Genomic DNA, 25,450 nt, shown 5'->3' with positions numbered 1-25,450 from the left:
GTCGTTGGCGCTCGGCTCGCGCGCGAGCCGACGTCACCGCCTGTGACGTCGGCTCGCGAAATACGTCATACCCTGCACACAAAATAGCCGGCTGCCGAACAGCGCTCTAGCCGGCCGCCGATCAGGGCCCTGTTTCACCGGTGATAGCAGCAAGCTGCTATCACGTTTCGCGAGCTGACGTCATGTCGTGACGCATATTTACGTCTGGACAACGAGTTGCGGGGAAAAGTGCTGATTTTGCCGCAGTTTTAGGAGCCGGTTATTAGGCTGGATTTTCGGGTTACTTTTTCGTTCTGATTCCTGTATTTCATGGTGTTTGGCTTTTTAATATTTAAGTTCTTTCAGAGAAATATTAATTGCCTTACAGATTTTGTGAAAATGTTTCAGTTTTTATGAGCCGACCGCTAGAGTCCTAAAACAATACATCAGCACTACAATTATTGTAAACAAACAAATGAAGCACCACTTCGCTCCGTTCTTCTCCGTTCCAAGGTCCGCTATCTGATGGGTTTCGAACTCTTGTATGTCGTTTTGTTGTAAGTTTTGAATCTCTTGTGACTTAATTATATCATATTAAAGAAGCATGTTGACTGAAAACCATCCCAAGTTGATGTATACAGGAGGCTAAGAGTCCTGAGTTGTGAGTCCTGAGTAATATCAGGTTGAAGTTAGGAAATGTTGGTAGATAAACGCAAGTTGATCTGGCTCACCTATCAGCAAGAAAAAGTAAAATTGAAAGAGCTTATTGGCCGAAAACAAGCTATAATATTGCAGGAGATCAATACTGAAGAACACGCGCAGTACCTATCAAGCCAGAAAATGTTGGCTGATGAACGTGTATTGATGTATTGGTATGAATATTGAAATATTACTTACAGGCTACAGCAGCAAGATCAATGATTGCTAGTTGCCAATTGAAAAAATCTAGAATGAACAAACCCGGGCAGCTTAACTTTGCTATGCAGATGGTAATGTCAATGTGCATTACTCAGTGTCTGGCAAATGAAACATGCGATCATTCTATTGCTACTGGAAGAGAAAGCTTGGATCACTAAATCAGCTTTATAATGTTTAATTTGATGTTCATCATTACTTTGCATTTCTTGAAAAAGGATTTCAGTAAAATTGTCAATGTGACAATCCATGCATGATGCAACGATGTGATCATATCATGTGTTCTGTGATGGTGATTATTGGTCTAATATACAAAAGCAAAGCTGTCAGCATTTCTTTCTGTGGATGGCCAGAAGGGACTCAGAACTTGAGAAGTATTAGTTTTCTTCACATGGCTGGGATAAAAAGTACTGCCAGGGTAATCTTCCAGAAAGAAACTTCTTTATTTTGACTTGGTATGAGATGTAGGCACAAGTAGGTATAGGTGCTCAGTACCTATAGTTTAGTAGTTATGTAGGTTTAGTTGGGTTAGCATATTAGGTCATGTTAGTTTTTTTTTTTAATTTGCCAAGTGTTCATAAAAATGTGACCTGATCAATTCATACCTGACTAACCTGACCTAACCTCAATCATCACACTTATTTGCAACTTACCCAAAACCTGCATAGCATTAGCACCCAGTAATAGGTACTAGGTACTCACCCTAACTCAATCTTACCTGCTAACCTTCAACTTGATAACAGTTCGCTCACCTTGCCAAACCACATCCAGGGAAACAGCCAAATGAGGAACTGGCTCATTGGGTGGCTGTTGTGAGTCTGTGCATTTTAAGTGTTTCTTCTCTGAAGCTGCTCTGCACTGCTGTATGCCATGTTAGATGCTCAGAAAAATGTGGGAAATGATAACTAAGCTAGTTTAGTGCTTTGTTCATGCTTGAGACATCAACAGGTACAAATCCTGCGGGAGTACAGCTATGAGCTAGGTGAGTATGTTATTTGAATATGCTGTTTGACTGTATTAAATATACAAACAATCACAGGGTCACAGTTATATTCAATCTCCGCATAAACATACAACAAAGCGCCCATAGCCTCACTCCGAGCACACAACAAATAACTTAAGCCTTTGCAAGCACAAAAATGCTTTGATTTACAGGATAGGTATACAATATATCCTCTGTCCTTGGGGATCTTGCTGCAAAGTTTGAGTTGAAGTAAGATGACTAAACTTCAGGTATGATTAATTTTTTCTTCTTAGCCACTGATTATGTACGAGAAAGACTAAATGCTTGGTTGATCAACGCCTTAACAATTTAATGATCCATCTTCAATTCGACATGAAGGCACAAAGAAAATAGCTCCCACTTCTCTCTCCTCTTGGAATACACAAAGCAAAATATTTAATAACTTCTTTTTCTTAGTGGAGGGACATGGACAAGAGCAATTATCATAGCTCAAGCTTCCCTTCAAGTTAACCTCTGGCAGTTGGCACTGATCACACGGACACCTTTGATCCAAGAAAAAATTGAAATGTGTAAATCTGTCTAGTCAATCATGGAAGGAACGGATGAACTTGAGGTCAATATGATATTTTGTGATATACATCATCTTCACCTTGAAACTTTTTTGCAGGTTTGCTTCATATTTTGTAACAAACGCGCAAAAACTGCAATAAAATAGCACTATATGCTTCTGGACAAAATACAATGAATGTAAAAAATTAGCTCTGATGGTATTCATTCTCGGCCAAAATCTAATTACAAAATATTTTTATGGTAAGAACTAAATTTCGGCTAAAAACAACGCACGGTTTAAAAAAGAATCATTCCAATGACGGTCCATTATTGCGGTCCTGAAATCGCCACTATTTCCGGCCTCTCCAACGCAACTCGTTGTCCAGACGTAAATATGCTGTCGTGACGCCATACTGTTGTCGTAATGGGTAGTTCCGACAACCGATTGCCGCGACCTTGGCAGCGGCATTAAGTGACGTATGAGCCTAAAAGTAAGAGTTTACGCAGTCATGATAGTATATATATTTTTGATATATATATTTTTTCAATATGATGTATTTAAAAGAAGTTGGGTTTAGGAAAAATTTGGACATTAACTTCGAACATTTAGCTGATGACGTAAAACAATATTGCGGCAATCGTGCGCCAGAATTGCCCCTTACGTCAGCAGTATGACGTCATCACATTACGTCAGCTCGCGCAATTTGATAGCAGCGTGCTGCTATCACCGGTGAAACAGGGCCCAGGGCTCAGGGCTCGTGTGCGCGTGCTGTGTGCACATTGCCAATTTTCCAGTTGATTTGGGCTCTGCATTGCTCTTATTCTACATTCAGAAGCTATTCCTGGATAATTTTTAAATTTAGAAAGCATGTTAGCCGTTGCATCAAGTTCACTGAGGATTTTTACCTTCCGGAAGGGTCTATCAACGTGTGGTGAGTACCTAAATAGGTAGGTATACCTGGGTATACCTGACCTTTTCAGTTAAGGTTTATTCATTATTGCATGAGATTTAGAGTACTTGAGTGCATTGATTGGATGAAAATTTGTTAATATTTTGTGCTGTGTGCTTTCATTGCTGTGGCTGCCTTCTCCCTTCTGTTCTTGCTTGCAAAATAAATAAATTCAACTATTCAAGCTTTCTTCATCGCTTCACATACACTTGCAATACAAGGTAATTATGAAACGAGGCCCTTGAAGCGGCACCCTGCATGAGCGCACGTGCGGAATGGGTCCCAACTGACTCTTGTATGGCACCCTAATAACCGATCCCTAACCATGTGCCAAATCTTGGCGCAATCGGTTCATCTGTTCTCAAGATCTGGAGTCGACCCCTGCACGTGCAGCAGCACCCCCACTGTGGCACATGGATATGCATTGCCTATAGTGGGTGCCTACCTACATGCCAACTTTCAGCGCAATCGGTCCAGTAGTTACCGAGATATTGCAACTGTTACAAAAGTGACACCTCTTCGTTTGCACGTGGCACATGCATAAGGGGTCACCCAAATGCATCGGAAATAGTCCAATACTTGGTAGAAGGAATGATGCTACGCTACAAAAATTACCGCGTGTAAATCGGTCAAGTGGTTGCTGAGATATAAGCCTCGCAAAAGCGTCCGCATGGCCGGCCGGCCGCTCATACTCAGAAATTTCCGTTAATCTGAGGAAAGACTACGCTCGCTCCGTAACAAGTACATATGCAAGGCAATTACGAACTCGAATATTGACATCATATGCCCATGCCAAAATCACTTCACTTTTTTACTTTGCTCAATTTCTAACCATTTGGAGCCAGCGTGGCTTCATTTGACCCTTTTTTACCCCACTCTCCTGGCAGTCCGAACCCTGTATGGCTCTGCCCGGCTCGGCGTCGACTCCTATGTTCAGAAGAGGGAGAAGCTGGCCCTTCAAATGGCCAATTCCAAGGAGGAGTTCTACAGTCGTATGACAGGTTTTGCTGAGGGACGTGAAGCTCTGGTGACTGCTGGTGACCTCAACCAAATGCTGCACCTGGCCACTGCAGATGAACAAGACCAGAGCCTGCTGCAGCGCATGCTCACCAGGTGACTATGCTACCAGGATGTTTCTGACCATACCAGCACTGTACAGTGTACAATGTGGGTGCTCTGATTGGCATGAGGATGTGCAAATGCAATACCACTGCGATTATTCCTTCAACTGCCAGTACACATTTGCCACAGCACAATATATTTTTGTGATGTACTCACGTAAGGCTGGTATTAGAAATTATATGTCGTCAACATAGGTGAACTTTTGTCTGTTTATACTTATATGGAGTAGGTAACAGTATTTCTACCTTGCAGGTATCACAGTGAGTCATCCGGACTGCGGTTCAACAAGTTTGTGTTCGGTCCGGTGGTGATGCGGATGTACTGGCACCTGGGCCTGGCCGACAGGGCACTGCAGGTAAACACGGTCACAATCTCTCTGAGAAGACTGCATGTTGAACTGTGTGGTAGTAAATCACTGATGAGACATGTTTGTAAGACTTGTTTGAACTATTACTCCACTGGAGTAATCCTTCAACTTTGTCTACGTTTGGGCTGTCTGGTCGATTTGCATTCGGTAAATGTACTGATGGGTACAATATGATTCCAATTACCTATTGAGCAATAGATTAAAATCAAAACCAAGCATTATCATGGTTGACAAGGTGCTCTTTTGGACCAAAACTCACACCGTTCTCTCGTTTTTTTTGCAGGCCTTTAACGACCCAGCGCTGACGGGCTTTTTCGACCAGCTGTCGAGCTTTGTGCTGCTGCAGGACCTGCTGTACCGCCAGGGCCGCTACCAGGAGGTGCTGGACACAATGGAGCAGGTGATGCAGCGTCAGGTGCAGGGCGCGCGACACCCCATCGACTGCATCGTGCTCACCTTGGCGGCCTGCTATCAGATGGTGAGTTCACGGTGACGAGAGGGTGGGGGGGGGGGGGGGGGGAGGGGCGGATCCGGACCGTCTGCTGTAGTGTGGGGTGGATTCAACATTGAAGTTCAATGAATTTGCTGTGTTTGTTGCTGATAATGGATTGAGAGTGCGGTATATGAAGCATTACGGTTAATATCATCGGCAAACTCGCCACTCACCAGTGGGTAAGGCTCGTTTAGAAGGCTGTGACATTACCAATGAATCACCGAATCACTGTCTCTCCTGCCCACGATCCGTTAACCGCTGACCCGCCGTCTTCCACTCGTCACCACCGGCCGACTCTGCTCTCCCCTCGCCATCCCTCAGAACACTGGCTGACCGGCTGACTCTCTCCCCTCCCCACCCCTCAGGACCCTGGCTGACTCTGCTCTCCCCATCCCTCAGAACAGCGCGGCCTCGTACGAGTACTCCCGCTCGCTGCTGGCGCGGCTGCACGCTGTCGGTCACGTGGTGTCGCGGCGCGCTGTCTCGCTGGCTGCCGCGCTGGCACTGCGCCGCGGTGAGCCCCAGGAGGCGCTGGCCATGCTACAGCCGCGTACCGACACGGACCGCGCCATACCGCGAGACCTGCTGGTGGGTGGCCGCACTCGGCGGGGAGAGTTGATAGAGGGGAGGTGGGCGGGGCAGACGCCACTGGAGGCGGGAACTGAGGAGTCTCTGGGAACAGGGACTGGCTCATACACCGCTGAATTGGCGTTTTTTTTTTCTCTTGCTAGCTTCATTCTTCTGAAATACTAGTTTCATGCAGACACTCTAATGTGTTCAGGTTTTAACATGTACGTGAAATTCAGCGGACAAAAAGGTAGCTGTTTTGCACAATTTGAGATGAATGGCCGAGTCGGTTTGCCCGCAATATTGACGCGTGTACACGTGTTTGACACAGTCTAATATTTTGTCGGCCGTGCCCTCCGCTCGACGCATGTATCTCTGCCGCCCGTCCCTCTGACGCCTCCCGGCGTTCTGGCGTGCAGGCGATGTCTCTCGCGGAGCTGGGCCGACCGAGTCCAGCGGTGGACACACTACAGGGCCCTCTGCTGCTGGACCTGCCGCAGCACGTGCGGGAGGCCACCTCGGTCACTCAGGACGCGGTGAGGACGCGCTGCTGGGGACTAGATGGCGGCAGTGATCCCTAAAATATATGGCGTTCTGTCTGTTAGATCGAGGGAGTTCTACTTTCTAGAGTCTGGGTGGATCCGCATGCACATAAGATACGGAAAAGCAGTATAGGTGAAGTGAGACTGAAATGGCCTTTTAAGCCGTAAGGCATTTTGAAAGCAACATTGTTAGACGTTTTTGTTATGGGAGGTCAGCAGCTGCAGGCTTGATCACCGGCAATCCGTATCGTCATTATTAGCAACGCCAGCGCCATTAACGTTTTGCTTTGATTGCAACGCTTTGATTTGATCATGTGCGTTTCTGACTGATGGTTTTGTCGACCCGTTTCGTATTGATGAACGTGACATGCTTTCTGCTCTTGACAGATGGACAGCGTAGAGGCCGCGGTACAAAAGAAAAATGATGCCGAAATCACGTCCAAATGGAAGAAAGTCAAGCAGGGTTTGGAAAGCTACGGACTAGTCAAAGGCCTGGTGAGTGCGGTGATCACACATAAATTTTAGTCTACATTCATGGCCGATTTATTTCCAAGGTTGTGCAAGCGATGTAACTCGTGTCCTCATAAATGTCATTATCTAACTAGGTAACTAGTTTTTCTCGGTAGGTAAGGCAAAAGTCATCCAGCAATGTAAAATCTCCTTCTCTGGTTTCGTCACGTGATCTGATCTCCGGCGGTAGCTGTGATGCTCGTCACCCCCGATGCTTCGCTCTCGATCTTTCACCACTCGTATGCTGAGAACCCCCCCCCCGTCCGCTTTCAGTCGCTACAGGAGGTTCTTACAAAGGAGATCACCTACCGACGAAACACGGGCCAGAATCGGCGGCCCAACGAGCTGGGTGCCTCCTTCAACCGGGGCCGGCGGCCCGAGCGGCCGGCGCTGCGGCCGGGCCTGAAGGACATGGTGGACTGAGCGCCGGCGCCAGGTGCGGGCGGAGGGTCGCGCAGGTGGGGACGCCTGGTCGGGGAGGTGGGCTGGAGTGGGTGCTGCTCTGATGTCCGTGAGCTGGACCGTAGGAGGTTTGTAGATCCTGGCGTGGCTGTGGGTGAGACCCGGTCCCGGTGGATTCATCTCCTCCGGCTGTTACTCCAAGAGTCGCCACATCTGGCCTGGCTGAAATTGGCGTGAACAGATGTCACTGTGTTTGAGAGGTCTCCAGCCGGGTTCACCCCTCCGCCATCAAGCATCTGGTAGGATTAAGAATGCATGAGTTTGTACATTAGGTGAGAGTGTTTATAGTTTGTGATATCTGTGATGAACGACAATTAAATCATGTCATGCGATGCAAATGTTTACGCTGCCGAAATTTTGCTTTAAAGGTAGTGTGCCACCTTTGAAAGATTTCCCATTTTATTTTTCCTAGGATAAGAAGCTTCTGTTTTTACCTAATATCGCAAAAAAATCAAAAATGGGCCTGGAATAGTGCCTTTTTCGCCTAAAAGTTTTTCGGTTTTTAGATATGTATAACAACTGTAGTGGGCTCACCTGCAAACAGGCGTCGGGCAACAATCGCGAATGCGGCGCACTTGTGACAATAAGCAAAGGTCATTATAGTGTTACGACCATACGACGTACGGGAATGAGTTATCAGCTGTCTAATCGTAGACAACACAATGTCGAGCCTTAAACTGTAAGCCCGTATTGGTATTGTTTCTTTTATTTGGCTGTCGAACATTATTTATGGTTTCAAATATGATTTTATGTAAAATAATTGATATGAAAAAGCCATCTTATAAGTTATGACCCCATTTCACCACACGCAAGTGGCAGAAATGACAATGATCAGCTGACGCATTTTTCTTGGCCGAAGTCAGAGCGCGCGGCCCGACGCACCACGCGTATTTGGAAATTCCGACCTCGACGAGCATCAGAAGCCACCTAACAGGCGTGTTCGAAACCGCAGGAGATGATGATGAACGGGTTTATCGAAACTTGATTGGATGAGCATATCGGTAATAGCAATTTCAGTGTGTGCATTTATTGTTCATAGTGGTGTGAAATGTGGTTGGGGTACGACCGACAACCCGTCGGGGCGAATTTCGCACTGGGGTACTCAAAATTTGAAGAATTTAAGACGTTTCCATGAGTTTTGAAGGTATGGATAAGTTCTAAAAATCCGGTTCTCCTTATCTGGGCCATTAACTCCATACGGTCCAAGAAAGCTGGCACACTATCTTTAACAAATACGATATTACCACTAAATTTATCTATCCAGCCCTCCATAAATCATTCTCCATTCATGTATAGTCCATTCATGTATAGTCCATTTGAGTATATTGCCACCCCACAAATCAAGCAATATCAATTAGGGATGGGCAAGTGTCATGATGCGATACAAAGCAACACCAATAATTGCATTGTAGGACACTAAGCCAACGCCAACGCCAAAGAGCATTGCGAATATGACTAGTTAGCGGTTATGACGAATATGGTCTCCTTAGGGCACAAAGCATCCACACTAGGAGGTTCGAGGCGCCGTGAAGGCGAGGCACATCATCTCAAAGACCCAAGAATTGCGCCATGCGTCTCCACCATCCACCCTCTGTCCCCCACGATCCGTTGCCCTGCCTTCGTCCTCCACAGCTCCTTTTACTGGCCCCCCGTGCGGTTCACTCCCATGAGTGTATCTGCGGTGCTTCTCGATCCTTACCGTCCGGCAGCGTCTCAATTCGTTTCTAGTTTCGTGTTCCACCGCATTTGTTGCTGACGTTTCTTACGTATTTTTCCTTTCTGTCCTTTCTTCTCTTTTCCTTTCCTTCTTCCCGCGTTCTCCCCTCCTCACGCTTGTTTTTGCTGCTGCTTCTGCTTCTGCTGCTGCTTCTGCTTCTGCTGCTCCTGCTGTTTCTGTTGCTCCTGCTGTTTCTGTTGCTGCTCCTGTTTCTGTTGCTGCTGCTGTTCTGTCTGTTTCTGCTGTTCCCTGTCGCGCTCTTCCCGCTGCAAGATGGCCGACACCGTCACAAACACGTGCTCCACGAGCAGCTGGGGCTTCTCCATGGCCAGGAAATGGCCTCCCTCGGGCAGCTCCCGCGCCGATACAATATCCGGGAACTTGTTACCGAGCATGTTCGGCGAGAACAGGTACGGCTCCTTGTCCGCGAACAGCAGGCCGACGGGCACCCGGCACGGGATGTCGTGCAGCCGCAGCTCGGCCACGCGCCGGCCCATCGACTCGGCGTACAGACGCATCGAGCTCGTGATCGAGTTGCTGACCCAGTAGATCATCACGTTGTCGAGCAGGTCGTCTATGTCGTACGGTCCCGGCAGACCGCCGTCCGGCCGCGCCACGTTCTCCATATCCGTCCAGCTGGAGAACTTCTCCAGGATGTAGGCGGCCAGGCCGGCCGGAGAGTCGCCCAGCGCCACACCCACCGTGTCCGGCTTGGTGGCCTGCAGGTGCGCGTAGCCGGTCTCGCGGGCCAGCTGCGACGCAAACGCGCCCACCGGGTAGTAGCGCTTCTGGAAGAACTCTGATCCGAGGACGCTGGGGAAGAGTTTGCCGACGGCGAGCAGAAGCCACATCCGCGGCGAGGTGGAACTTGGAGTCACCATGTTCATGTGCGCGCCTGGGGATGGTGGGGTATTATTACACGAGGCTTACAGAGGTAGCTGGCGTTCGCAGGGAACTGCATGAACAATCTTGAATGGTGGTCGGAGCTTTCTCCTCTTTGGACTTTGCGACTTTCCAAAACACAAATCATGATCTGAAGCGTTATTCAAGGCTTGATTCTTAAGCTGATCTGACGATTCTCTGTTGCGAGTTCACCTCACCCACCCGTCCCGGGTAGTCGTAATATAACGCTGTCCAGTCCTACCCGTCCGTTCAGCTGTGTTATAATCTCATTCAGCCCTCCCCGCGCTGCGGTTTCACCCACCTCGGACGTTGTCCGGATACATGGTGCCCATCAGGTTGGTGATCATTGAGCCCCAGTCACCGCCCTGCACGAAGAACTTCTCGAAGCCGAGTCGCAGCATCAGCTTCCTCATGATGGCGGCCACCTCTGGTGTGCCGAGCCCCGGCTTGGCCGCAGCGGAGGAGAATCCATAGCCGGGCAATGAGGGGCAAATGAGCTCAAACACCACCCGGTGTCCGGGCCGGGGCCGGCTCAGAAGCTGCAGCGCGCGTCGAAACTCGACAAACGAACCGGGCCAGCCGTGCAGCAGGAGCAGCGGGACCACCTGGTGCTGATCGGACGGTACCTGAGGACAGGGGAGCACAATGACAGCAGAGGTACCGCCTGGTGCTGGTTGGACGGTACCTGGGGGACGGGGCTGCAATCAGCACTCACAGCAGACGTACCACCTGGTATTGTATCGAGAGTACATGAACCTCCAGGCTCCACGAATCAAACTATTAAAACAGTTACATTTGGTGCTGGTGGTCGGGTAGAAGGTACTCTTACCTGGGTGACGGTTGCGATATTTTGACACCGACAAGTGATACTATTTGCGGTGTGGAGGCACCGGAATGGCACGCTTTCAGAGCGACTCTGGCGATTCTGGCTCTCACCGTGAACCAGCTGAACGAACCACTGAGCGACTCTGCCGCCTCCCGTGTCCTCCGCCCTCTGCCGCCCGCCACCCCTCTGCTGCCTCCCGCCCCCTCCCCCTCTGCCGTCCGCCGCCTACCTCGGGCCGCACGTGCACAAAGTGGATGTCCAGGCCGTCGATGTTGGTCCGGAAGTGGGGCAGCTCGTTGAGCGCGCGGAGCCGCTTCTGCCAGTCGTACTTTGTGCTCCAGTGGTCCAGCACCTTCTTCAGCTGCTCCGAGTTGAAGCCGTAGGTGAAGTTGGATCCCTCCAGAGGCGGCGCCAGCCGGCTCTCGGCACGAGCCAGGCGCGACTGCCGAACAACGGGGGCGGGGTATGTTGTGTCACGGCAATGTATTCCCTATTAAAAACATCATGAGCGATTTTACAAGACTATGTGCTCCAAGCGAAATACTGCATTTGCATGCATCCAAGCATACTATCTGATACTCTCTGAGTTTGTTTATCTATGTAAACTCTTTATAAACCGCGTGACCCTCACTTGGTCATCTCATCTAAGATGCTTGGCGCTTAGTATCGGCCTTGCCTTATTCCCTGCCCTCCCACCGCCCAATCTCCCCCTCGTCCTATCCTCCTTCTAACCCCTCTGTGACAGAGGTTCTGTCCTCCCCTGTCTTCCCACTAACCCCTCTGTCCTCCCCTGTCTTCCCACTAACCCCTCTGTCCTCCCCTGTCTTCCCACTAACCCCTCTGTCCTCCCCTGTCTTCCCACTAACCCCTCTGTCCTCCCCTCTCCTCGGCACTGACTAGAGATGTCAATCGGATACTAACTTTTTGGTATACCGATACCAAACCGATATCAACTTGGTATTTGGTATTTCAATCCTAATTGTTTGGTATTTTGTTGGTATTATGAACCCTTACTAATGTATAACAGGCTAAGAAATTGGTAAAAAGTTGGTATTTGCCTCATCTTTCAAAGTTGGTTCGGTTTCGGTATTTCCCCACGGTTTTGGTTGGTATTTGGTTTGGTATCGGTATTCCGATTTTCCAGGCATCGGTAGGATTGTGATTGCAGGATTGCAAAATCCTGATTGCATTCCCTTTTGGTGGATTGCACCTGGATTTGAAATCCATTCCAAAAAACAGGATTTGATTGCGGATTGGATTGCATCATACTTCTACCTTTTGCAATCCAATCCGGATTGTGTTTGATTAGTGCTCTAAAATGGTTTGTTGCGATGGAAAATTATGAAATCGGCTTCATCGGCTTAACGTACTTTGCCATCAATGGCTTTACATCGAAACTTGAAATAATTTAAACGCTTTTAATTTAAACGCTTAAAATAATATACGCTGATGAACTACATAGAAAGGGCAAAATTACGTATTTGAGGGCGAGTTTTAAAAATATAAAACACTGGTTGGGTAGAGCTTTAAATGTTGGGGTGTTTGAGGCAAAAAATATTTCCCATAAAATACTTGTGCCTTAGATAGAAATTACTCGCAAGACTAGGTACTAGAAATGGATGATTTGGGGATGGAGGCACGGCCCTATGCCCCCCTCCCTCCCCCAAATCCACTAGTGCACATAATAATACAACAGGATTGCAAAAAAGGATTGCGGATTTGATCACAATCCAAGTGAAAAAAGGGGATTGCGGGTAGGAATGCAATCCACTTCGGCACTAGGAATGTGGATTGGGAATGCGATCCTTTTAAAAAGGATTTTACCGATGCCTGCGATTTTCTGTAATTGACATCACTAGCACTGACCCTGATGTCATCCATGGTGCCGGCCGGCGCCCAGATCTTGTACCGCTGCACGCTGGTGTCGGGCCGGGCGGGCGACTCGCCGGCCGACCACCATTTGTCTGGTAGCTCCGGTACGGCCGGCTCAGCCGTCAGCAGCGGGTACATGTAGGCGGTCACCATGGCGAGCAGTAGCAGCGCGATGGCCACCAGGCTCACGCCGCGGGCTGATGGCGGGGACGGGGCGGCGGCGCCGCTGCCGCCGCCCTCCTGGCGAGCTGACTTGCTGGTGCGAGGCATTGGCGATAGACTGAGGGAAGAAGGTGGATATCGGTACAGGTGGACGGACACTGTCCACCTGGACAGTTGCTCTTAATAATCCTAATGCATCGTGGCTTCAAGTCAGCGTTATTTTTGGCTACGATATCGCGAGGGCTGAGGCCGTGAAATAATGCCAGCTCACCCCTACTTGTAAAACCATGTGCAGACAGCGGAGACGAGCCGCGGTCTAGTAGGTAACGTAGGTGCGGTCTCTTAGCACCGGAGTCTAATGTAGAGATTGCACCGGACATAGTCCAAGGGTTGTCGGTCCGCCACACCTCTGGGCTCTGGCCTTCGGGCCAGACTCGGTTGATAAGTCCTATCAGGGCTGTTGAAATAAGCAACCTGAGCTGCTCTGTAGGCCTTAAAACTACACTTGTGCTGAGTCGGCGATGTAGGATACTTATGCATTAAGATTATTAGAACAATACCTTAGTAATGCAGTGCACAATGTTACCGGAGCCCGCTTGATGAGCTATTCGATCACGACACATGCCAGCGACAGGTCAACTCGTCTACTCATCGTGACTCTGGATCATGAGTGCCCACTTCCATAAATAAATCAAATGCAAGGCCATGCTCGCTCACAATTGTGACAACCAGTCGTTCGAGCGCGACCTTTGAATAACACGCTTTCCAACATGTTGTGAAAAGTTCGCCAATGCTTCACACACTGCCTCACAAACACTTTTACTTCTTACCTGAGCCCAAACCTCTGCTGCCGACTTTCTCAGCCTCGCCTCTCGACGCTCCCCGTAGAGCGCCGCTGCCACGAGTGGCTGGGCTCTGGTATTAACTGGATAATTCGCCAGCTGACGCCGTATGGTGGCGCTAGTGGAGCAGCACCATATGACGTCAGCAGAAAACACCGTGAGCAGCTATGAAATGGGAGCGAGCACCACGGAAATATCGAAAGGTGATGGACATGTACTGACTTTGGTCATTCAAGTACCACGAACACCATACAAAAACCATATAATATCATCAAGACTGATTCTGGAATCGATCTGTTCGGGTATTTAAAACACACAAAAAAAATGTTTGTTACCGAATTCTGAAACAGTATAAGGATATTCTTGTTCCTTACTTTTACCTTGTGGAGTACTTTTACTTGCTTTCTAGTGCGCCCATCACTATCTTGAAATCTGGATTGCAACGCTGTAGGAAAACTTTTTTTAATTTGTCATTTCTTCCACTTTTGAGCAGTGATAATTTATTTGGTTTTATACATTAAATAATGAAGACGGCTCCTAACTTTTTAGGGATCTGCAGTGGCCCAGAGAGCAAAATCAGATATTTTCTAGAAACTTGAGGCCACTATTTTCTTATATGCTAGATAATATACAAATATTGACATGTAAAGAATGATACGGGTGTATAATTCTGCAGAAATATAAATTCAAAGTATTTGAATTTTTCCAGAACCTTTTTAAAATCTTCCATAATAACTTCTTTCAATACAAGGTGGAAGCAATTTCAATCAATAAAGAAGCACAAGGCAGTACATTGAGCTACGATGATCCATAACCAATCGGCACCTGCAATTTGATTGATCTTCGAGATGTACCCTGCCTCCGTTCCCTGACTTTCCCTTTTCGTTGTACCGGGTGAAGTGAATATTCTGTGAATATTCTTCTGACAGTCAGTTTTTAGTCCTACATTATGTTGTCAATCAGATTTAATTGGTTCAAAAACCGTCGTAGTCCGTCTCATTCGCAGTCTTCATCTCCACATGCGCACCCATACATGCTCAAAATTTTCACTACGTATGTACTATGTACCCTGCAGCGTATCCTGATGAAAAATGTTTTGTTGAAATCAGAGACACTTCCCAAGGTAGGCCATAGTCCATGGCCATATATTTAAGTCAAAACAGATGAAACAGATAAACACAATTCCAATCATCAAGTCAACCAGCATCGACAATCTGCACATAAGTTCTAAACCTATTGTAAGACTACTTTGTATTCAAACTTTGTATTGCAGAAGGGTGGAAGCTGCATGGAATTATGCGACAATTTCAGCGTGCATCCACGCTCGAAAGAGCAGGGTTAATTGTAACAATGTCAATACCATAACAATAAGGTAATTGTAGGTGTTGTGATTCGGTTGTCTCTTGTCTGTGCTGGCCATTGCGCGGGCGGTCCAGCGGCGGAACTCGGCTTCGCCGCCATGGCGCGCTGGCAGTTGCTTCTTCTTCTTCTTCTGCATCCCATCGCCAACCCGCTCAGGGGGGCGGCGGCGCAGGCGGGTCGAGCGGCGGCTCGGTCCGCCCAACATCCTCGATGAAGGTGACGACCTTCGTCGCCGGGCCGCCGAGGACGTCGACCAGGCGAGGGTCGACACCCCAGCGGCGGCGGCGGGCCGCCTCATAGGCCGGACAATCGGTCAGTAGGTGCGCCGCGCTGTCGGGCTCCCCGCACGCGGGGCATTCGTCGTCGGCTTCCGGGCCAATCTTGTGGAGCGTGTCACGGGTCAGCGGTGATGTGCCGGTCCTCAGCTGGGACAGCGTCACCGACCCCAGCGCGCCAGGGAGTCGTGGCCAGGCGTGGGGTCCGGGTGCGGGTGGGCAGCGGTTGCCCTCTGTCGCGACAGCTCCCGGACATGGCGCGTGACGGCGGCCCGCGCACTCGACAGGTCGATCGGTGCGCTGTCTTGGTCGCCCGCCGTGGCCTCGCCAGCCAGGCGGTCGGCGGTTTCGTTGCCGTCCAGCCCGGCATAGCCTGGCACCCACTGGAGCACCGTCTCGGTGCCGTTCTCGGCGAGGGTGCTCAGCACTCAGCAGCCTCCACACCTCGGCGGCCAGGGCCATGGTCTGGTTAGCTGGGCCGCGGCCGAGTAGTTGGAGCCCAGACCTTGAGTCGGTGAGGAGGCGGACCGACTTGGTCGATGCCAACTCCCCGTCCTCCAGGCCGGCCACAGCCGCGAACGCCTCGCGCATGGCGGTCAGTTCTGCTCTTAGGCTGGAGCAGACCGCCCCTGCAGGAGCGCGCACGGTCTCTTCTCTGTTGAGGTGGTGGAACTGGATCAGTGCCTGCGCCGCCCTGTTCCGTCCGCCGCGAGCCGAGCCGTCCGACCAGATAGTGACGTCCGGGTGCGGGAGCTCTGCAATGGCTCGCAGGGCAGCTTCCCTGCGGACTGCAGGCGGGTCCGACCGGCGGGTGGCCACAGGCAGGTCCACCCTGAAGGTGATGCCGCCGCGGTGGCCCAGCCATGGCGGGTTGCAGCTGTAGAACGCCGAACCTGTAACACAATAGAATTGCAATTGTAACAAAGACCTGCATGGTCAGCACACATCTGCAGTGACTGTCATCCTAAGTTGGTATGAATTGGCACAAAGTTGGGTCATGGTAGCAGACGTAGCACAAGCTGTTGTGATATGCCATACCGTAGGACTAGGTCGTAGGTTGTAAATTTTAGGTTTAAGGCTGTAGGTTGTAGGTCAGGTTAGGTAAGGTTTGGTTAGAAAGACCCATTCTCGTGCATCGGGCAGCTTGTGCTACATCTACCTTACCAATACCCAATTTCAGTAGGCGGAACTATGGTCAAGCGTATCCATTTTCGGGAACGCATTTTCGTTCCCATGTTTGGGAACGATAAACCCAAATATGGGAACGCCATGTAGGCATTATTTAAAACAAGAAAAAGAACCGTTAAATGACGTCCAAAGAATATAAAACGATCGTGAACCGACTGACATTTGTCTCAATATTGTTGGGAAAGAGTTTGATATTGTAAGGCCCATCGTAGTTTCAAATCGTTCCCGTATTTCTAAAGCAGTCCATCATCCGGGCCGCGAGCCCAAATTTGGGAACGCTCTCGTACACTGGCGCTGCAAGCGTTCCTTATTATGGGAACGGCGTACCCAAAATTGGGAACGATTTCACCGAAGCCTTTCAGGGGCTCTTTTCATTAACAAGCATCACGTCCAACGCCGCAAATTATTGTTAACGCAACAATCATCAGATGACCTTTCCGGCAAGACCGTCGCATGTTTCGCCCGGTCTTCTGCGCTTTTATTCCCGTCGATCTCGCAGCGGGCACGCCCCCCCCCCTCTGCAGGATTACGCAATTCACAACGCTCAGCGATGTTCAACAAGGTCTTCCCATTCCATACCTATATCCACCGTTCGCGCCGAGGGTGGAGACATGTCAAGCACCTGTCTGTTTATCACCGATAGTTGACGAGCACAAGAAAGTATCCAAAAATGGGAACGCTGAATATGTTACACCCCTCATAACACCTAGTCCCAATGAAAATCTAGTTTTTTTCCTTTCTTAATGAGTGTAAGTGGCAAAAGGCCTGGTAGGATGGGCACGAGGAATGATCGAAATCAGCATAAAAATTATAAATTAGCCACACAGAGCGACCTATATAAGAGAAATTCCCCCAAAACGATCACGCTTAGAAACACGGAAGACAAAAACCACGCTCATGACTCTGCTTATAAAACAACGCTAAACAGCTAGCATCCAAATAAAATATGTCTTTCCGGGCTGATAAAACACAGCTGAATAATTTTAAACCACTGAAACTGAGTTTACAACAGTAGTTCGGTAAAATCACTGATGTTCCACGCGGTCGTGCGCCCCGACACCAAAAGTCAACAATATTACCTCGGGACTGTCCGCGTGTTCGCTTGCATATGTCAGCATCTGGTGTCGCTAGTATGAAACTTCATAACCAGGCGAAAATTATTATACTTGACCTCAAACTGTAAAAAAACGCTTCATTTTCCTTAAAATTGCATGTTAAATGTAGTATAACCCATGTTTTCACCATTCCGTCATTTCAAAAAATCATTAAAAATATCATTCGACGGTCAATTTCCTTGTTCAACGGTCAGATTAAAGATAATTTTATAGAGACTTAGTAGATACTTGAATTAGCGTGCACTTTTTTGAGATGTGATGCACTAATGAGTTTTAGTGGGTGAACGGCCGAAAAATTACCTTCCGTTCTCATAAATGGGAACGCCCGTTCCCATATTTGGGAACTCCGTTCCCAAAAATGGCAACGTTCCTATATTTGGGTACTCATGACCATAGTTCCACCTACTGATTTGGATTCCCAAAATTGATGGCAAACAGGCTTTTAGTATAACAAGTGTGGTTAATTGTTCTAATCCACGCTGCAATGTGAGGGTAACTGATTTTCTACAATCACGAAATTTGAATTCAAATAGGTAGGTGTTTACATGTTCAGAAAATGATACAAAATATGACACAATTATAGCTGCAACTGGATAGTGGATACCAACCTCAACTAAAAGTTTCTGCAGCCTGATAACCTAACAAATGACTAAATTGCCAAAATAAATCCCTTAGTACAATAGCTTGACTCTAAAATAACAGAAATTTTGCATGCAGACCCTGAAATGGAGGGTTTATGAAAAGTAACAAAAATAAGCATTCACTAATATCGTGTTGTTGTTGTTTTGGTGTAGGGCGCATAGCCTCTTGGGCTCAGAGCGTCCAGAAGTTGTCTTCACATCTTCTCTTCCTTCTTGTCATGGCCAGGGAATGGAACTAAGCGATCCATGGGACAAGGAAATGCGTTGCCAGGATTTGTCCAGTTAGGATTTATCAGTTTAGGTTGGTATTGCCGTAGTTAGATGTTAGTGATTGGTCAAACTACACTAACTAAAAATAAAAATAAAGTAAATTAAAGAGAAAGAAAAACAAACATCATACATTTCACAAGTTTAACATCAGCTCATACTCATAAGGCCTGCACTCAGCCATCACGCCAATCGTTCACATATGATCAACATATCCGCGTATATACCAAAAACGTATCAGAGTATATAGAGTAAACATATGTTCCTCTGTTATCCTGTAAGAGGAGCGCGCTGTGTTTCAGCTCGGCCTATCGCACACAGCAATGTGGTCTACACTGATTGTGCACGGTACTGATATAGTCTGAATATGTGTGTGTGCGACTGTCAGTACCGATATATTGTAGCGGTTTAGTGTACGCGAGTGCCGTGGCGGGTGGGGAGGGAGGGGGAAGCAAATCACCGAGTTAGTAGCAGCTATTTACCATTGTTATAAATCTCTACTCCTTCTACTCCACTCTCATGTTTTCCATTCACTGTCATTCATCATTCATTCATTCATTCATTCATCTCATTCTCATCCATATCATACTTTCACAGCATACATCACAGCTCATTATCACTCATACACAGCATAGTAGACAACAACAGAGACTTGCACTAAAATAAACAAAACGGTAAAGACTGTACATATCACAGCCACATAACATAAACATACAATAAACAATATAATCTTAAATTTTCTTAAACAGTTCACTATCGTGTAGAAACTTAAACAAAGCGTCAGTAATATCAGGGTATGAGTCACCAAGTAGAGTACCCAGCTCCATCGGCGCACCATGGTGCCGGCACAGTACACTGAGATGTCTTCTTTGGTCAGCGTAGTTCGGACATTCAATTAACATGTGTTGCACTGTCACGTACTGGCCGCAGGTACTACATTCTGGTCGCACATCACGGTCTATAATAACGAGTGCGAGATTCTGGTGTGTCCAAGCCGCAGTCGACATAACACTATTTCCTCACGTCGGACATTCCGGCGACAAGACACCCAGTTCCCCGTAACATGCTTTATGCTCTTAAGGTTTGTCTGGCGAGTATCGTTTACCCACATGCTATTAAATTGATCAAAACATGCTGCACGGATAAAAGACACATATTCCTGCACAGACACTTCATACTCCTCCTCGGTCCTATCTAGTAAAACAGCCCGTTTTGCTTGAAGGTCTGCCTGTTCATTCCCGTAGATTCCACAGTGTCCAGGGACCCAAAGGATTACACACCGCAGATTGTGTTCCTTCAGACAATGCAAAGTATCCTTAATGTCGGTAACCATAGGGTGGTTACTTTCATTTGTTTGCAGGGCTAATAGCAGCGAGAGGGAGTCGGTACAAATGACGCTGTTTGCCAGTTGGTTATGTTGGACATAATGTACAGCTTGGAGCAAAGCAACACACTCAGCTGTAAAAATCGAGTAGTCACGTTTCAGTTTCGTTTTATACTGCATGTTTCCGTGCACGAAAGCACATCCCACGCCCCTTTCACTTTTCGAACCGTCAGTGTAAAGGAAATGATATCCAGGGTGTGTACCCTTAAACTCTTCAAAGGCCTGCAAAACATCACATCTCTCCAAATTAGCCTTCTGCTGTTCAATTAGTTTATGTGCGTCACACTGGTGTCGCTGCCATACAGGGTAAGCACTGGCTTTAAGCGTCACATCATTGGGAAGAACTATCCGAAGGTTTCGGGCGACATGTTGCAGACGTTCATAGAAGGGGAATCCAGATATTCGCTTAATATATCCCCACTCTAGGTCAGGTAGAGTAAAGGTCCCGTCAATGTAGTCTCGACATGGATGTTCATCGTATCCTGTCACTTTTAGGGCATATCTGATAGTCATCTCCCAACGTCGTAGGAAGAGTGGCGGTACATGTGACTCAACCTGCAGTGCCATTACCGGAGAAGTCCGCAATGCTCCTGTAGCTACCCTCAAACACGCGTTCTGTATGCTTTCAAGGGAGTGCACTGCATTGTTTGCTGGTCCATCAAGGACCTGACAGGCATATTCTAGGATGGGACGTATAAGGGATTTGTACATCCTCAACAGAATGGTTCTGTCGGCACCATATTCACGTCCGGATATGCATTTCAATATGGGAATGCGTTTCAATGCTCTGGCTCGAACGTACTGGATATGTTTGTTCAAGTTTAACTTGGAGTCCAGAAACACTCCAAGAAACTTTACATTGTCACAGTATGCAATTGGTTCGTCTTTAATCCGTAGTAGGGAAATGTGATCTAATTCAGTTCTTTTCATATATCGTCCAAATATCACTGCATTACATTTGGTAGGCGTGAAAGTAAATCCCCACGTATCTGCCCACTCCACCAAGGAATCAAGTGCGTTTTGCATGGTTGTTATTAGTTGTGGAAGATGCCTTCCTTGTAACCAAATTGCACAGTCATCTGCATACATAGCATAGGAGAACTCATCTGAAATACCTTCAAAAATATCATTTATCATCAGGTTAAAAAGTATCGGCGAAACAACTCCCCCTTGGACGACTCCATTCTCCTGTTCAAAAATCTGTGATAATCGACCACACTTCACCTGGAAGGTTCTTCCATTCAGGTAGTTTTCCACAAATTTCATCAGTCTTCCACGGAAGCCCAATGTATACATCTTTAGAAGGAGGGCAGGGGTAGACACTAAATTGTAAGCACTTTTAAAATCCAGAAATACTGCCAACGTATATTTGTGGTAGAGGAATCCATGTCGTATCTCTGATTCCAGTCTGATAATGTGGTCGACCGTACATCGTGCTTTCCTGAAGGCACACTGGTATTTCGATAGCACTCCTTTGTTTTCGGTATACCATTTGAGCCTTTCAGCTATCATTCTTTCCATGATTTTACCCATGCATGAGGTAAGTTGAATTGGTCTGTATGACTGAGGGTTGGAAGCCGGCTTCCCAGGTTTCAGGATAGGGACCACGTATGAATGTGACCAGTCTGTCGGAAAAATACCTTCCGTCCAGACTGCGTTAAACATCTTAAGAAGTTCTCCGTATTGAGTATTCCCCATATGTTTAAAAAAAGCGTAATGCAGTCTATCCGGTCCTATAGACGTATTTCCACATCGTTTTATGGCGTTTGTCAGTTCAGGTAAGGTGAATAAGTCATTGTAGCATTCAGCATTGTTAGAACGGAAATCAGGCATAGTTCTAATAATGTCATCAACTCGTGTACGAAAATGTTCTGAGTAGTTCTCCTGCGAGGAGATGCTTTCAAAGTATCGTCCAAGTGTATTCCCAACTTCAAAAGTATCATCGATAATACGTCCATCTATACTGAGTACGGGTAAAGGTCTGTTGTATCTCGTTTTCCTTGTGAATTTCCTCAGTATCTCCCACAACCTGGGTAAGGGGGTCTGGTAATTGAAGAGGCTAAGGAGTTTAAGCCAGGAGTCTTTCTTGGCCTGCCTAATAACCTGTCTGGCTTTGGCCTTTGCTCTTTTATATTCAAGTAATAGTCCTGGGACCTCTCTATTTCTCCTAAATCGGTTTAATAGCCTTTTCCGTTCTGTAATCGCTTTCTTGCACTCATCTGTCCACCAAGGACAGCAGTACTTTGCATGTCCAGTTTTCTTAGGTATTGTCTCTGTTGCTGCTGAGACAATAAGGTCTGTCATAACTTTGCAGTTTTCTACTCCCAGTTGATCATCATAGTTGAGTGTACACTTTTCTCTAAATTCATTCCAGTTTGCTTTATTTAAGTTCCATCCATAAAAAATGTCTGAGTCCTGTGAAGGGTCAACAACATTATTCAGTGTTATATAAATTGGGAAATGGTCACTGTCATGAGGATCATCTTCAGTCATCCACATTGCGTGGGGGGCGACTGATCCTGAAGATACTGTCAGATCGATATGGGAGTACAGCCCAGTGTAATCATCAATTCTAGTAGCACTACCATCATTGAGAACATTGAGTCCAAAAGTTCTGATCAAACGTTCCCATATCATTCCCCTTCGGTCACATCGATCCGAACCCCAAAGCATATGACGACTGTTGGCATCCGTACAGATAACCATGGGCTCCGGGAGCTGCTTAATCAGACTTTCCAACTCTTCATATTGTAAAGGTTCAGTGGGGGGTAGGTAAAGAGAACAGATGTGCATGGTTGAGCTGCCCATTCGTATGGAGCAGGCCACAGCTTGTAAGTTGGTGTTCACAGTTATCAGTCTGTGAGGAATCCTGTTAGTAACATATATACACACACCTCCCTGTCTCCTTTCATCATTGCCAAAAACATCATACCTTGTGTAATTCGGCAAGTTAAAATCATATTCATCTGATGGAAGGAAGTGAGTTTCCTGTAAACAGTAAACATCACATGTTTGGGTCATAAGGAAGGGTTTGACAGAAGCCCATTTTCCAATCAATGCTCTACAATTCCATTGCATTATTTTCACCATGGTGTAGTATGTGTTTGCCTCTAGAGTTTAGAGAAGTTTTTTTGTTTTTGTTTTGTTTTTTTGTTTTTGTTTTGTTTTTTTGTTTTGTTTTTTGTTTTTTGTTTTTTTGTTTTGTTTTTTTTTTTGTTTTGTTTTTTTAAAGAAAAGAAAAACTAACTAGCTACTAGTGAATATACTATTCACTCCAATCAGTTGTCTGATGCCGCTTGTGAAATATCTACCCATGACTGCTTTCTTGTCATGGGTTTGTCCCCTGCTCTTTCATTGGATATGCCTGCTCTCACAAGCGGGGGAGCGGGGGGGATGGTATCTGGACAAGCAGATACCTGTGGTTTGGTTTTGCCTTTTCCTCGTCCTAAACCCTTTTGCCTTTGTACAGTCTGCCATTTGGCAGCATCTTTGGTCTTTTTCACTGTGTCTATTGTCTGTGTCAAGTCACATGTCTGAATCATTTCGTCTCCCTCATCTCTTTCCATGGGTTGCGTAATTTCATGAGTTTTCCTCGTATCATTCACCTCCCCTTCATCACTGTCTGTTGTAGCATCTCCCATTGTCTCATCACCTCTCGATCTCTGTAATACATCCCTCTGGGTTTCCTTTACACGTACTGTGTCTGTTGTACTAGCAGCACCTTTAGAGGTACTTTCTGTGATCTGCGACTCAGTCAGTTTTTTGAGCAATGTCATCATCTCATCTACCTTCTTCTCTAGCTTTTCTACCTTTCCTTTCAACTCCTCATCCTCCTGCCTTCCAGTAATATGTGGAGTGCGCACAGTGGCAGCATAATTTCTGAGAACAGGGGGCTCATGGCGGTCATCATACAGTTTCCTGGCTTGGCTGAAAGATACCTCCTCTTCCACTTTGATCCTACATATTTCTTTCTCTTTCTGCCATGTTTCACAGTCATGAGATTGACACCCATGATCAGTGCGTCGGCAGTTGATGCACTGGGGCGTGCATTCTCCCTCATGAGGCATTTGTCCACAGTTTAGACATACCTTGTCTTTAGTGCATCGCTCCTGAGCATGCCCAAATTTGCCGCACCGGTAGCACAGCAGGGGGTTTGGTATATACGTGTGCACGTGGTATGTCACATAGTCCATTTGCAGTTTTGTTGGGCAGGATGGTCTGTCAAAGGTAAGTAGCAGGGTTGGGGTCCCTTGTGTTTGTCCATTCACTTTCCTGGTGAAGCGCTTTGCTCCAACAACCCCAAAGTCCTTTAGCCACTGGACCACCTCGTCCTCGCTAAGTTCTTCTAAGTCATATGCACGAATAGTGCCCCGTGATGTGTTCAGCCTTTCATCTTTCAATACTTCACAGTCCTCATTTGCAAATTTCCTAACTTTCAGAAACTTTTCAGTTTGGAGAGCATGTTTCGTTTTGACGAGCAAAGATCCATCAGTCAAAAAACTAGCCTTTTCCAACTTGTCAACATCCCCCAGGACACCTCTAACACCTAACTGCACCCATGGCCAGCCTCTGGATTTAAGTGTTTTCCCCGAGAGGAGTTTGATTTTGAGGTACGACCCGGAGTTTTCATTGTTTCCTTGATCGAAAAAAGATTCATCAGCCCTCACCCGTTTACCGGGCCTTCCCGGCTTCATTTTACATACCGTTGTGCACTGGGATTTTATAAATGATGAACGAATTGAAATTAAACAAAACTGAAACCAAAAACTTAAAGATCCAAGATGTCTTCCACCGCCACGTCACCACTAGAAAGTCAATCAGCTGTTCTTGCCACGTCCTCCCCGCAAGAAATCTGAAGCAAGAGTGTTCACTAATATCAATATGTTGTTATAAATTTCATATGTAGCATAAGCGCCAATACTGCCTTCATTTACAATGTTGCAACTGTTTTCCACTCACAAACGCTGCCCTCCGTGGACAGCAGCAGCAGCAGTGAAACGTCACCCGTGGTGTGACATCATCACCCATGACGTAATGGAAATCCAGTTGTTACCAAGGCCCGAGTGGCTTCTGCCTGAGCCGCCCCCCCCCCCCCCTCCGCCGGCCGGTCAGGGGCGGCGTCAGGGAGGACCGTCGTGGGGCACGGCAGTCGCATGACCACTGGACTAGACTGGACAGAGGCGGATCCAGGAATACCGTCTGGGAGGGTGAGGCGGCAGCATTGCCAGGTCGGCTACTCAGGGGTCTGCTGAGATCAGTATCGTCGAGTGGATGATGTGTTATCCAATCGATCTCTGACAGGAGCGTCTTCAGGCATGGGGCGAGAGAGGTGAGATTGTGTCTTCGGATGGTTAAGTGCCAAGCAACTCATTCCATGTTTATTTAACTCAGCCAACCATTGAAGGACTCGTGGAATAAACATTTAACAGACCTGCCCTATCTGCAGAAATCGCCGCTGAACTTTGAGCCGAGCCCC

The 25,450-nt window shown here is 47.3% G+C and overlaps 2 protein-coding genes across 3 annotated transcripts; one reads left to right on the top strand and one right to left on the bottom strand.

Annotated features, from left to right (window-relative positions):
- Positions 1-3,120: 3,120 nt before the first annotated feature.
- Positions 3,121-7,752, top strand: LOC122391441 (pentatricopeptide repeat-containing protein 2, mitochondrial-like). The gene is made up of 8 exons (XM_043385346.1): positions 3,121-3,339; positions 4,245-4,470; positions 4,732-4,834; positions 5,130-5,324; positions 5,739-5,927; positions 6,326-6,442; positions 6,836-6,943; positions 7,232-7,752. The coding sequence occupies exons 1-8, from the start codon at positions 3,276-3,278 to the stop codon at positions 7,379-7,381; spliced, it is 1,152 nt and encodes a 383-aa protein (XP_043241281.1). The 5' UTR covers positions 3,121-3,275; the 3' UTR covers positions 7,382-7,752.
- A 974-nt stretch (positions 7,753-8,726) lies between these two features.
- Positions 8,727-24,935, bottom strand: LOC122391440 (juvenile hormone epoxide hydrolase 1-like). Of its 2 annotated transcripts, none has more exons than XM_043385344.1 (5): positions 24,678-24,935; positions 12,733-13,018; positions 11,096-11,308; positions 10,342-10,666; positions 8,727-10,032 (listed from the first exon to the last, which is right to left on the bottom strand). In XM_043385344.1, exons 2-5 carry the CDS (start codon positions 13,006-13,008, stop codon positions 9,248-9,250), a joined length of 1,599 nt encoding a protein of 532 aa, XP_043241279.1. In that variant the 5' UTR covers positions 13,009-13,018; positions 24,678-24,935; the 3' UTR covers positions 8,727-9,247. The 2 variants fall into 2 exon arrangements, with proteins under 2 accessions (XP_043241279.1, XP_043241280.1); XM_043385345.1 differs by lacking the exon at positions 24,678-24,935 and adding an exon at positions 13,731-13,911.
- Between the last annotated feature and the right edge of the window lie 515 nt (positions 24,936-25,450).

Source organism: Amphibalanus amphitrite, unplaced genomic scaffold (genome assembly GCF_019059575.1).
Source record: "Amphibalanus amphitrite isolate SeventyFive unplaced genomic scaffold, NRLGWU_Aamphi_draft 000437F_arrow, whole genome shotgun sequence".
Lineage (NCBI taxonomy): Eukaryota > Metazoa > Arthropoda > Thecostraca > Balanomorpha > Balanidae > Amphibalanus > Amphibalanus amphitrite.
This window is presented reverse-complemented; position numbering and strand designations above follow the sequence as displayed.